The sequence below is a fragment of the Podarcis muralis genome, chromosome 13 (assembly GCF_964188315.1).
Source record: "Podarcis muralis chromosome 13, rPodMur119.hap1.1, whole genome shotgun sequence".
NCBI classification, from domain to species: domain Eukaryota; kingdom Metazoa; phylum Chordata; class Lepidosauria; order Squamata; family Lacertidae; genus Podarcis; species Podarcis muralis.
Window position 1 is genome coordinate 18,267,004 of NC_135667.1, and position 12,053 is coordinate 18,279,056.

The window sequence follows — 12,053 nt, forward strand, 5'->3', positions numbered from 1 at the left end:
TTCTTTCTTCTTCTTTTTTTGATAGAGTCACAAGCTTGGTGGATCAGGGACTGCTGTGGATATAGTGTATCCTGATTTCAGTAAAGCTTTTGACAAATTCCCCCATGATATTCTTGCAGAGAAGCCGGTAAAATTTAGACTGGGTGAGATAACTGTTAGGTGGGTTTGTAGCTCATTTCCATACTCAAAGAATGCTCACTAATGGTTCCTAGTCATCCTGCAAAAAAAGCAGGGACAAGTGGGGTGCTGTAGGGTTCTGCCCCGGGCCCATTGTTGTTCAACATCTTTATAAATAACTTGGATGAAGACATTGAGGGGATATTTATCAAATTTGCAGATGCCACTGAAGACAGAATTGGGATTTAAGATGACCTTAACAGATTGGAGAGCTGGGCCAAAACTAACAAAATGAACTTCAGTAGGGACAAATGTCAGGTTCTGCACTTAGGCAGGAAGAACCAATATGCACAAATATAAGATGGGGGACACTTGGCTTGCCATTAGTAGATGTGAAAATGATCTAGGGGTCTTGGTAGACCACAAGTTTAACATGAGTTCACAGTGTGATGAAGCAGCAAAAAAAGGTTAATACTATTGCAGAGCAGGGTGATCAAGGGTCTGGAAACCAAGCCTTTTGAGGAATGTTTGAGGGAGTTGGGTATATTTAGCCAGGAAAAGATACTGAGAGGAGATATAATAGCCATCTTCAAATATCTAAAGGGCTGTCACATGGAGTAAGCTTGTTTTCTATTGCTCCGGAAACTAGGACCTGAACCAATGGATTCAAGTTGCAAGAAAGGAGATTCAGATGAATCTTTAGGAACAATTTTCTGACAGTAAGAGCTGATAACAGTGGAACAAACTCCAAGAGGTGGTGGACTCTCCTTCCATGGAGGTTTTTAAGCAGAAGTTGGTTGGCCGTCTGCCATATATGATGTAGCTGAGATTCCTGCATTTCAGGGGGTTGGACTTGATGGTGTTTGGGTCCCTTCCAACTCTACAATTCTTTGATCCAATGAATCCTGATCTACTTGAGTGATTGCAAGGATGGAGCTATGCAGTGGTAGTCTTTCAGGATTGATTAATGCTGCAGACTAAAATTGTGTGTGTGTGGTATAAAAGGTAGTACAGGTTTCAGTGGTATGCTATGACAGATGGGTGGGTTGCTGGGCAACTGTTCCTTGCCTCCCTCTCCCCTAATAAGCAATTGGAAGCTTACAATGGTGTGCATGTGTGTTCCTTCACACCCAAGCAACAGGCTCCTTTAAATGCATACATCCATGCAAGATCATGATATGCTCTACCAATAGAGATTTGGTACGCAACTTTGACTTTCAGGTGTCTCTTTAAGACGTTTTTATGCTGACAGGCCTTAGCAGTTGTTTAAAAGGTCTCTTGAGCAGCCAGTCACATTGATGATTACTTTGCATTGCTTTTAAATGTCTAATTGTTGTGGTACACTGCCCTGATGTGTTGTGAGAGGATGCTATTTAATTTTTTTAAAAAAAATAACTATAAATAAATAATAAATACCCAGCACCCCTCAACATGTACATATTCAACATATGAAGTTATACATCAACACACTGAAGGATTCCAAACAATCTCTGCTATATATATTATATACCCTCATACTGGTGGAATTATATACCAACAAAATTATGGATATTCTGTGAGCCTAAAGTGAAAATTCTGCAATTAAAGTAAGTTTTAAACATTGATTATTATGCATGCATTTTATTTAGTTTGCATGCTTTATTCTTGTGCACAGATGCTTGGAATACAGAGTAATTGCAAGCAAATAGAAGTTCTAATAGGTATATCTAGAATTTTGTCACTTATGAATGTTGGCGATCCCAGGTGAATGTTGTGAATGCTTAATTAAGGTGGAGATACCCTGGTGAATGCTGACAGTCAAATAGTGATTATCATCATGCAATAAATCTGTCCCCAAAATGGGAGTATGTCTGTCTGTTTGTGGCATTCATAAAATTCATCTGAAGTTGTCAGTATTTACATGTGAATAGTTGACATTCACCACATTTTGGACATTCATTGTAACGCATCCAAACTCTACAAAGCAACCATCTGTCGGCCTCTCTCCCACACACAATTCTTACACATCATGATCCTCACAGGGCATTTTTCACAAGTGAAGCAAAGAACGCCTCTCTGTCTGGAATGCTTCACTTCTGAATGTTGTTAATCGCAGCAGAGAGAGCTGGAGAGTAAACCATGTAGCTTTTTCATTCAGCCTAATAGATGCAGGGAAGGCAAAATGATTTAAGTGTCACGGACACTGGGTGGCCCAGTTGAAACACAGCCCCGTCCCCAACATCTGCTTATAGGTCCTGGTGGGGCGGGGAAAGCCCCGTGTGCTGTTCTCTAGGATATCCCCAGAGTCCGTCAGGCCTATTAGGAGAAGCAAGATTGTTGGCTAACAGCAATTAGAGCCTCAGACTGAGCCCATTAGCAGCAGCAGAGACGGAATCCAGGTTCCTCTGCTCAGATCAAACACACCAGAGCTGTGTCTGTTCATTATCCCTGGAGCTAGAAATAGAAAGCAGGATGTCTGTCTCCCATCGCCTTTGCTCTGAGTCTAGCCCACTAGGAATTGCTTGCTCTCCCAGGAGACGCAGGAGTCCTGGCTTCCAGACCTCCTTGCGTGAACTGAGTGGGCTCCACACCTCTCTTGGGATTCCTACTCCCTTTCAGCCTGGATTAATTAATCCAAAATAAAATACCATGATCTGGTTGCATGTTCACTTTGATCAGTCTGCAGGTCTGCTAGGAGATAGTCAGGGAAGTGCACTGTGACAGCTATCTGGAGCATTGGAATGGGGGAGGGTGTGCAGGCTGGCATGGGGGCATTAGTGTATGTGAGGGAGCCATGTCAGTTCCAGGGCCCATAAGTCCTCTCAGCAAACTTCTGCATTTGAGTTAGAAACCCCTCCCCATCTCCATGGATAAGAATGGGAGAAATCCACACTCCTGCTGGTAATATGAGTTTTGCTCACTTGATTAACATGAATGGGCCTGTCACATTGGTTTTGCCTGACAAATCAACCGTTGATCAGGGACTTGACAAATGGGCTTTAATTGCCCTTAATGATATCAAATCTCATTCTAGCTTGTAAATGCAACACCCATCAGAATTGGGGTGTGGGAGGAAGGGAGGCAGCAAGAAAGCATTTTCATTTTTTTAATGGGACAGACAGATAAGGAGCTGTGAGTTGACTGATGGTGAAACAGCTTGGAATGCAGGGTGTCTCTCTGAACATCTGATATGGGATTAGTGGATTTGTTCTGTGCTGTAGGGGTGCCTATTTGCTTCCACTATGCTAACAATTTTTATTACAATGACACCATATGCCTCCTTCATCTGAGGATCACAGGGCGGTTTACAATACAAAACCCTTTTATTCAAAGGAAACTATCCCATATAGCACTGCCCCATGACTTCTCAAAACTCAAGGAGCACACAACAATAAATTCAACCAAATACATAGTAAAAGTGTGTTAAAGGTAATCAATCTGTTTTAACTGAACTTCAGAATCCAGATAACCCACCTTCTAGCAAAGGGTAATGAATCTTGGCAGACCAGCATTCCTTTACCTGACTAAGCCTTCTGCCCCAGCAAACATGTGAAGGAAAGTCCTGTTTCCCAATCACTATGAAGAACATGACCCATCCATAAGGACTGGGATTGGCAGTTTGGTAATTTCTGGGCTCTGAGCTTACTAGAAATGGGTGCAGAGGTGGGGAGGGGGCTGAGTATCTGAAGAAGGAGCACCAGTTGCCCCATATTTCAACTTCATGCTTTTTCATAGTGTATGGATAGAATGGGGTGGTCTTGTCCTGCAGCAGGAAGTAGGATTATGCATAGATTCCTTTCCAGTGCAAATTATTCAGGAGTGTCCACAGCAAGTAATAAATAGCCTTTATTTCAGACACCCCTGCACCAAGGTACCTTATGTATATACACCCAGCAATTGTTGCCTAGTGGAAGAGCAGGTGGAACAGAGACAGAGAGAGAACAATACCATTCACACAGAAGTTGCAGAAAATATCCCCCCTCCACCTCCCAACTACTCACACTTAAGTTTGTTCTCATCCAAAAAACCTGGGCATCTCTCAACTTCCCAGTGCTTTCCCTGGCATGTAGCTAAGCCTTACCATCACTCAGAAACTGGAGCAGGGCCAGGTCAATGGGCCGTTTCCACTTGGAACCTTTCTGCAGCGCAATGCCGTAGCCTGTGGTGGCAAAGACTTTCCCACTCCCTATGGTGACAAGTTTACAGCCTTCTTCCTTTCGGGCCATGTAGTTGAGGACGGCTGCATCGTAGATGAAGGCATCCAGCTTCCTGCAGTCAGATAAGAAAGGCAGGCGGAGAAGGACAGATGGATGCAGCATTTAGCGCATTAAAAATGCCTCCATTTATTATTTGTCCACCTTTGCACAGACCTATTTATTAGAACTACAGACATTCATATTGCAATTAAAGAGAGAGCATATTTTTCAGGGAAGGGGGCAGCTTTCTTTAAGTGCGAGACAGCTTACCATTTAACAAACAAATAGTAAGGTAAAGGTGAAGGACCCCTGGATGGTTAAGTCCAGTCAAAGATGACTATGGGGTTGTGGTGCTCATCTCGCTTTTAGACCGAAGGAGCTGGCATTTGTCCACAGACAGCTTTCCGGGTCATGTGGCCAGCATGACTAAACCGCTTCTGGTGCAGCGGGACACCATGATGGGAGCCAGAGCACACAGAAACGGCGTTTACCTTCCTGCCACAGCGGTACCTATTTATCTACTTGCACTGGTATGCTTTCGAACTGCTAGGTTGGCAGGAGATGGGACAAAGCAACTGGAGCTCACTCCGTCACACAGATTCGAACCGCCAACCTTCTGATCGGCAAGCCCAAGAGGCTCAGTGGTTTAGACCACAGTGCCACCCGCATCACTATTAAACAAATAGTAATATTCATTGTTAGACAGAGAGGCTCACTTGTTTCTTATCCCATATGTGAATATTTCCTATTATAGTAACACACCAGAGTCAAAACGGCATCAAAAAATAAACACATTGAAGGCCCATCAATATTGTGGAAGGGTCAGGCTTTTAAAAATATTTTAATAATTAATTCAACAGAGCACTGTTGCCTTCAGTTGAATGTGAGAGGGAGAGCAGTATAAAAATCAATTAAATAAAAACCGGTTCTTAGCATTACATGAAAGTTTACGACTTCTGAGAGCCAAAAGGTGGCCACCTTTGGGTAATAAACTAGAAAGATAGAACACCTTTACGTTTATTCTTCGTTGTCATCAAATATGTCACAGGTAGGAGCCAGAAACTAGATGATTGCCCGGCAGCGTGCCTTTAAACATGACTGATCCTTTCCGTATGCTTAGCCTGACCAATTAACTGGGGTGCAGGGATTTTATTATGAGCCTGATTAATCTTCCCATTAAAGCTGTTAAAGTTTTCAGCCATAGTTATATAGCATAGGAGATACTTTTAATAGGCCCATAAGGAAAAGGTGCCCTTTACTGTTAGAACTGCACGTCAGCCACTGTCCCACTCTATTTTATCTTCGCTTCTTCCCCCCTTTATTTATTTTTTATTATAGACAGGCTCACCTCTTCAACCACTTCTATCTAGATATCTTGGTTCCAAGCTTTCTTCTCAGTCTTTTGCTTTCTAATGCCCTCTGTTTCACAGTCCTAACAGACTGACCCTACACAGGGCCCATAACTTTAAATTCACATAGGATCGGATTATTAGGTGTCTCCGTCCTGTCCCCTTGTGCCCATCCCCATTCAACCATTCACACATACTGGCAAAGTTTTGGTGGCCATGAATGTACATGGTGGTATTTAAAAACAAAAAAACCGTCTGAACTTTAAACAACAAGAACAAACAAACCCTGAAGAGTAGATGCAGGCCACTGATTAAAAAGAGAAGGAAGAACTTAACAAGCAGTAAACACACAAAGCACCAGACAGGGACAGCATAGGGGAAAGCAGCAAGAACCGAATAGTTGAATTCTGCAATAGTGGCAAAGTCATCCTTTTAGAATCTTCAGCACCGTTGAAATGGCCCAGTGCCAGAACTCCTGGCCAGAGCAGCTCCAATTTAGACAAGGCGGGCCACTATCAGTCCCGCAGCTACAAGGAAGATCACAAGCCCTGGTATCCTACGCAAGCCTGAGTCACAGCCTGAGCCCAGCAAATCAGGCATTCTGGAACCCAAGGCAGGAGTTCAGGAATCTGTACTTTCCAAGCCTGCACCTCCTGAGGAACAGACCTCCACATCAGAGACCCACATCCACAGGTCACCACATCAGTGCAGGCAACATGCAGGGAGGGATTTGCCAGTGCAAATCCAGAAATCAAGTTGCTATCTGCTGGTGGTAGTTTGCAAGCTGACCCCTGCATTCTGCATTAGCCGCAGCCTCCAAATCAACTGCCAAGGTAGTTCTACAAACAGTGCGTTGCAGTGATCCAACTGTGAGGTTAGCAATGCATGGATAACTGCTATCCTGATCCAGGAACAACTGTATCTGTCTTCCCAGCCAAGCTTCCTAGCCACTGAGGACACCTCCAGTTGGATCTGGGAAAATCATCAGACTTTGCACCTGCTCCTTCAAGGAGAGAGCAGCCCCATCTAGGCCTGGCAACTTACTGACTTCCCAAGCCTACAAACCTCAATCTTGCCAGGACTCAAACTCACTTTATTAGCCCTCCTCCAGCCCATCACTACAGTACAACCCCAACACCTGCAGCCAGCTTGAGAAATGGTCGGGAGTGAAGGGAACTGAAGTCACATAACTTTTGGTGGTCCAAAGTTGGAGGTGCCTGTCTTAAGTACATATATGTACAGAGTAGGAATTCTAATCCATATATAAATGATTATGACTGTAGAATTGGGAGGTGGTTGTTAATTTGGGTTAATTAGCAGAGTATGTGGGTGTTTAAATGGTGAATCACGCACCCATAACCTTGCCAGTTGGCTTTTAAAAAATTGTTAGTAGGATTGGCAGCAGTTCCAACAGCAGTGGGAACCACCCTGAAAGGGCGCTCAAACAGGCAGAGCTACAATGCACTCCTACAGCAGCAAAAAATTAGCGTTTAAGTCACAAATGCTCACAAATCCAAAATCCACATACAAAAACCCCACATGGAAGTCTAGTTAACAGCATGATGGCGCAGCTCAATCCTGCACTTGAATGCCTCACTGTGGACTTGTCTTATTTGGTTTATTTATGAAATGAGCCAGCAGGAGTTCATAGAAGTTCACAGAAGTGTTGTTGTGGGGAACAGTGGGGAGGCACTCTTGCTGGTGTGTGCAGCTACCAAGGCTAGACAAGCACTTGCTCACCAGAGTTATACACAGAAGGAGTGCACAGCCTTTAAAGGTGTTTTTGGGGTTTTTTTAGGACTGCAGTTTCTATAATCTGATCTTACGCGAAGCTTACTTCCAGGTAAGTGGGCATAGGCTTGCAGCCTTAATTAATTGGTTAGATTCATTCAACTAAAAAGGAGTCCCCAATGAGCAAGGCATCAGTTTCTTAAAAAAAAAAAATATTTTTAATGCAATTACTTGCATTAACAGCACATGGCAAGCACAGCTTTTGCATAGGCCTTCACTCCTATACGAGAGAGACATGGGGATGCCTCTTCTAATCTCTGCAGTGCATCATCTAAAAACAAAGTATGCTTAAAAAAAGAGAGTAATTTTTGCTCATATGCACATTTCTGCAGATTTAATTAATTCACTGATTAATTGACCCAAACTCATATTATTATTAAATTGGCTAAGATTTCTTTAATCAGATGACAGCCTAATGAAAATTGACTAATTATAATTATAAACTTGTTAAAGGATCACAAAACAGCATGGGCATTAAAGCTGGCCATGTCACAAGCAACATCCAGCAGCAGCCTGTGTCACTCACACAGTCACATTCCACATAGCAATTGCCACAGCAATTAATGTACTACCGCTGGAGGGAGAGGGTGTTGCAGAGGGGGGAAACTGCATTTACTTCACTGAATATTTTACTCCAAGTGTGGGCAAATGGTGGCTTCTCTACAACAGGAGTGTGGCCTCATGGAATGACGACGAGAGTGTGTGACATCATTGAGAAGCATTTGCACATCTGTTGTGTAAAAAATGGATTATGTGGAGAGAAACAGGGCACATGTGGTCCCGCTGTAGGGGCCTGCTGCAGGCCATGTGCCCCAGGGAGCAGAAAGGCTTAGGATGAAAATATATGCTGAGAACTAGGGATCTTGGAGTTGTCCTTCCTGCTGCCACCACTGCTTCTTCCATTTCCCCCCACCTACCCTGTCTGCAGGTTCTGGAGTGCATCCTCCACGCTGCGCTGGTTGTACTTCCCCATATATTCGTGCATCTCCCCATAGTTGTTCCGAATGTTTTTCTCGGTGCTCCCGTTGGGAACAGTGCCAAATCTCAAAGGTGGGTAGTGATGCTGTGGTTTCTGGAACTGTAGAGGGAGGTAAAGGGAAATTGGAGTGTGAAGAGTTCTTCTGCGGATCTCCCCCCAACCCCTTCCCTGCTCTCCTCCCAGATGTGAAAACTGAGCAAGGACGGGAGGAGGGAGATTCTTAAATTTGCTGGTGCTACTTTTGGAGTAGTGTATTGTTGTGCTCAGTTGGCTGAGAAATAAAACGGAAATTTGGCTGGCATCAATTAGAGCAGAGTTCACCTTCCCAAGCATTATGATTTCCCGATATGGAGAAGCACCCTGTTGTGTGTGATGGATGAGACAGATGAGCAGAGTGGTATGGATAAGAAATGGAGAGATGCATATAGTGATGGATGGGTAGGTAAATACCATGTTTATTTGAGGATGAATAAATGAGCCAACAGATTTATTTATGAGCTTCCATTTTTATCCCCATCCTCTCTGGAGCTAAGGGTGAGGCACATGGTTTCTGCTTCCCCGTTTTAGCCTCACAATAGCCCTGTGAGGTAGGTTAGAAAAACAGGCTGGATTGGGGAAGAGGATAGTCAGGAAGGGTTGATATCTGGAAGTTCTAAATTTTCCTCTGGGCATCAGGAACTGCCACAACCTAAGTGAACAAGTTTGCTCATGCTCAGGGTTGACCTTCATGTCACCAGTGGCGTAGCGTGGGGGGTGCCAGGGGTGCCGGCCGCACCGGGCGCAACATCTGGGGGGGCGTGAGTCCAGAGCCTCCGCCGGGCTCCCCGCCACCACCGCCAGCCTTGCGCCCTAGCGCGCGCGCGCCCCCCGCCGCCGCCGCTGCGCTCCACTCACTGCTCGCAGGAGGAGCAGCCGCTGCAGCAGCGCCAACGCCGCCACCGACGCCTGGCCGGCACGGGCAGCCTCCACACCCCGACGCTGACGCCATCCCCTCGGTCCAGCCACAGGCGGCGGCTGCTTCTGCCGACTGGGAGGGAGGAGAGCTCCGAGGGGCCTCGCCGCGCCCCGCGCTCCCCAAAACCCTCCGAGAGGAAGCCGGCGGGCGGGCGAGGGTCTCCCGGCGGAAGGGGCGCCGCTGGCTCCGACTCTCAGCGCAGGTCTCAGCTGCGGGGGGGGCGGGGCGGGCAAGGACGGAGCGCGGCTGGAAGCCCCCGGACCCAGCCGGGAGGAGGAGAGGCGCTCGCCAAGCCCGGATCTGGAGCGCCTCGGAGCGCGGCCTCCACTCCACCTACAGCCCAAGGGGAGGAGGGGGCGGGGAGGCGCCCGAGGGAAGGGGGCTTCGGCTGCCTCGGCCCGCGGGGGCTCCACAAATAATAAATTTAATAAATTCCTGCTGAGCCTTTGGGGGGGTCCTTGGCTCCTTCGCTCGCCCCCAGCCCCAGTGGCGTAGCGTGGGGGTGCAGGGGGGGCCATCCGCAACATCTGGGGGGGCGCTCGCACTTGAGTGCTAAAATCCACGGGTTAGGGGGCGCAAATTACTTGCCTTGCCCCGGGTGCTGACAACCCACGCTACGCCACTGCATGTCACACATTCTTTTTAGGAAGAGCAGCTTGGGAGAGGGGGACTTAGAAGCCGCTAGAGCAGGGGTCTGCAACCTTTAAGACAAAAAGAGCCACTTGGACCCGTTTCCAAAGAAAAAAAAACTGGGAGCCGCAAAAGCATTGCGACATTTAAAACAAATATAACACTGCATATATTGTTTCTTACCTTAATGTCCGATCTGACAGCGGGCGGGAAGGTAACTAACGAACGCACCGCCCCATGCGACGTCACAGCCAGTACAGCGCCCGCCACAGTGGGGAGTGTCAGGGCGCACAATGCGCCTCCTTCCCTCGCTAGTATCCACCCCGGAGCTGCGGTAAAGGTGTAAAAGAGCCACATGCGGCTCCAGAGCCATGGGTTGCAGACCCCTGCGCTAGAGGAAACACCGTATCAGCAGGGGCTGATCCAGCTCTATGATTCTGTGTTTCCAACATGCTTTTGGATTCCCGCAGATGGAAAATTTGTGTTTTTGTGCGTGACTTGAAGCAGAAAAATGGCAGACAGAGAGGGGATTATGTACACCTTTTCCTCCTGTCCATCCTCCTGCCACTCTTATTTTCTCCTCTCCTGAACCTGCTTTTCATTTAATAATGGCTTTGGGGGTCAGTTTCAACTCCACAGGGTGTAATCGTTCATGATGTTTAGAGTTTGAAGGGAATTCCACCCCTGTAATGTCAGATGGACACTGATATTGGAAGATGTGGGTGGGTGGGTGGGTGGGTGGTCTGTCCCAGCTGGTGGCAGGGGTTAGACTAAGGGCCTTGTAGCCTCCTCCTTCTCAAACAGTTCTGTGACACGATAAGAAAGCAGACAGGCAGTAGTATTTGGAGATGGACGAGAAGACTAAATAGATATGAGCAAGAAACATCATTGTCCTCTAGAATCCAGCCAAGAGACCAGTGCCCAAGCCAAGGAAAAGAAAATGAACTTTTTAGAGATTTATCTAAGGACAGGCGGGTGAGACAGGCAGTTTGGGAAATAAGACATAGAGCGAAGGGAGAAGCAGAGTGAGAAAGGAACAGTGGGATGTGGAACTCGAAGGCCATGCAAGATGAAACACCTTGAGGGTGTGTTTGTACCAGTACCCAGGCAGCGTTGATTTTGTTTTTTGTCCTTTTTTGACCCATCTTTGCACATTTCCTATGCTTACACACACCCTCTTCAACTAATGTGCTTGTTTGTTTGTTTATTGTCAAGCTGCAGAGAGCCTTTCTTCGTGATTAGTAAAAGCATGGACGAGCCCTATGTTTTCCATTTTAATAAGCTATTACAAACAGCATTTTAGCAACAATCACATTGCTTCCTGTTTGCCTGTTATGGTAAGGGGAGAAATACAGAGGATGGGGGCGACTGCAGTGGATATGCAGTACTCTGCATGAGTTGAGCAGCAGATTAAACATAGCCTCTGCTCCCTATACCAAGTAAAATTCCTGGTAAATTTTTTGGGGGGTGGGGGTGGGGAGGGGGCTCAGAAGTGCATGGGATGTGATGGAAGAAACGGAATAGTGTAGTTCTTCTGATACTATATTGTGGCCCATAGTGAAGAGATTCTTGTGACACTACCGCAACCAAAGTCAGAATGGAGTCAGATGAGAAAAATGGAAAGGGGCAAGCAGGGCGGGGTGGAAAGAGGCCAGGAATGGACTCATAAATAGAAGACACAATGAACAGGTAATTCTGGGTATAGATGGATTCAGCAGTTGGCAGACAGGATTGTTGACAGAGAGGTGCACCGAGAGATCAGTGATACTGAAATAGACGGGGACACATTTAGAAGTATGAAGGGCAGAGGCAGCCTGCTTGTTCTATTACAATAGTCTGCTTCAAGAAGGCTGTAGATGGAGAAAAAAAAAGTCTTTGGTCTGTTTTGAGCATCACAAATTTGGCTTCACACAAGAGCTCTCTGAGCAAATTCAGTCCCTCCTTGATATTCCTGGGGCAACTGGGCCTTTCGACATGGAAATGGGAAGCAAAGAAACAGCAAAAATCAAATGCATCCCAGGTTGGGGACAAAATACAGAGTGCCAGCAATGGGTGCG

At 46.3% G+C, this 12,053-nt stretch overlaps 1 protein-coding gene across 2 annotated transcripts in view; it reads right to left on the reverse strand.

Annotated features, from left to right (window-relative positions):
* The window catches only part of GRIN2D (glutamate ionotropic receptor NMDA type subunit 2D), a 60,973-nt gene that overhangs the window by 10,115 nt on the left and 38,805 nt on the right, over positions 1–12,053 (reverse strand). For both annotated transcript variants that reach the window (XM_028701670.2, XM_028701671.2), the window contains exons 10-11: positions 8,350–8,510; positions 4,178–4,365 (exon numbers count right to left, since the gene is read on the reverse strand). In XM_028701670.2, coding sequence (XP_028557503.1) covers positions 4,178–4,365; positions 8,350–8,510 — 349 coding nt within the window. The remainder of the gene's footprint in view (positions 1–4,177; positions 4,366–8,349; positions 8,511–12,053) is intronic.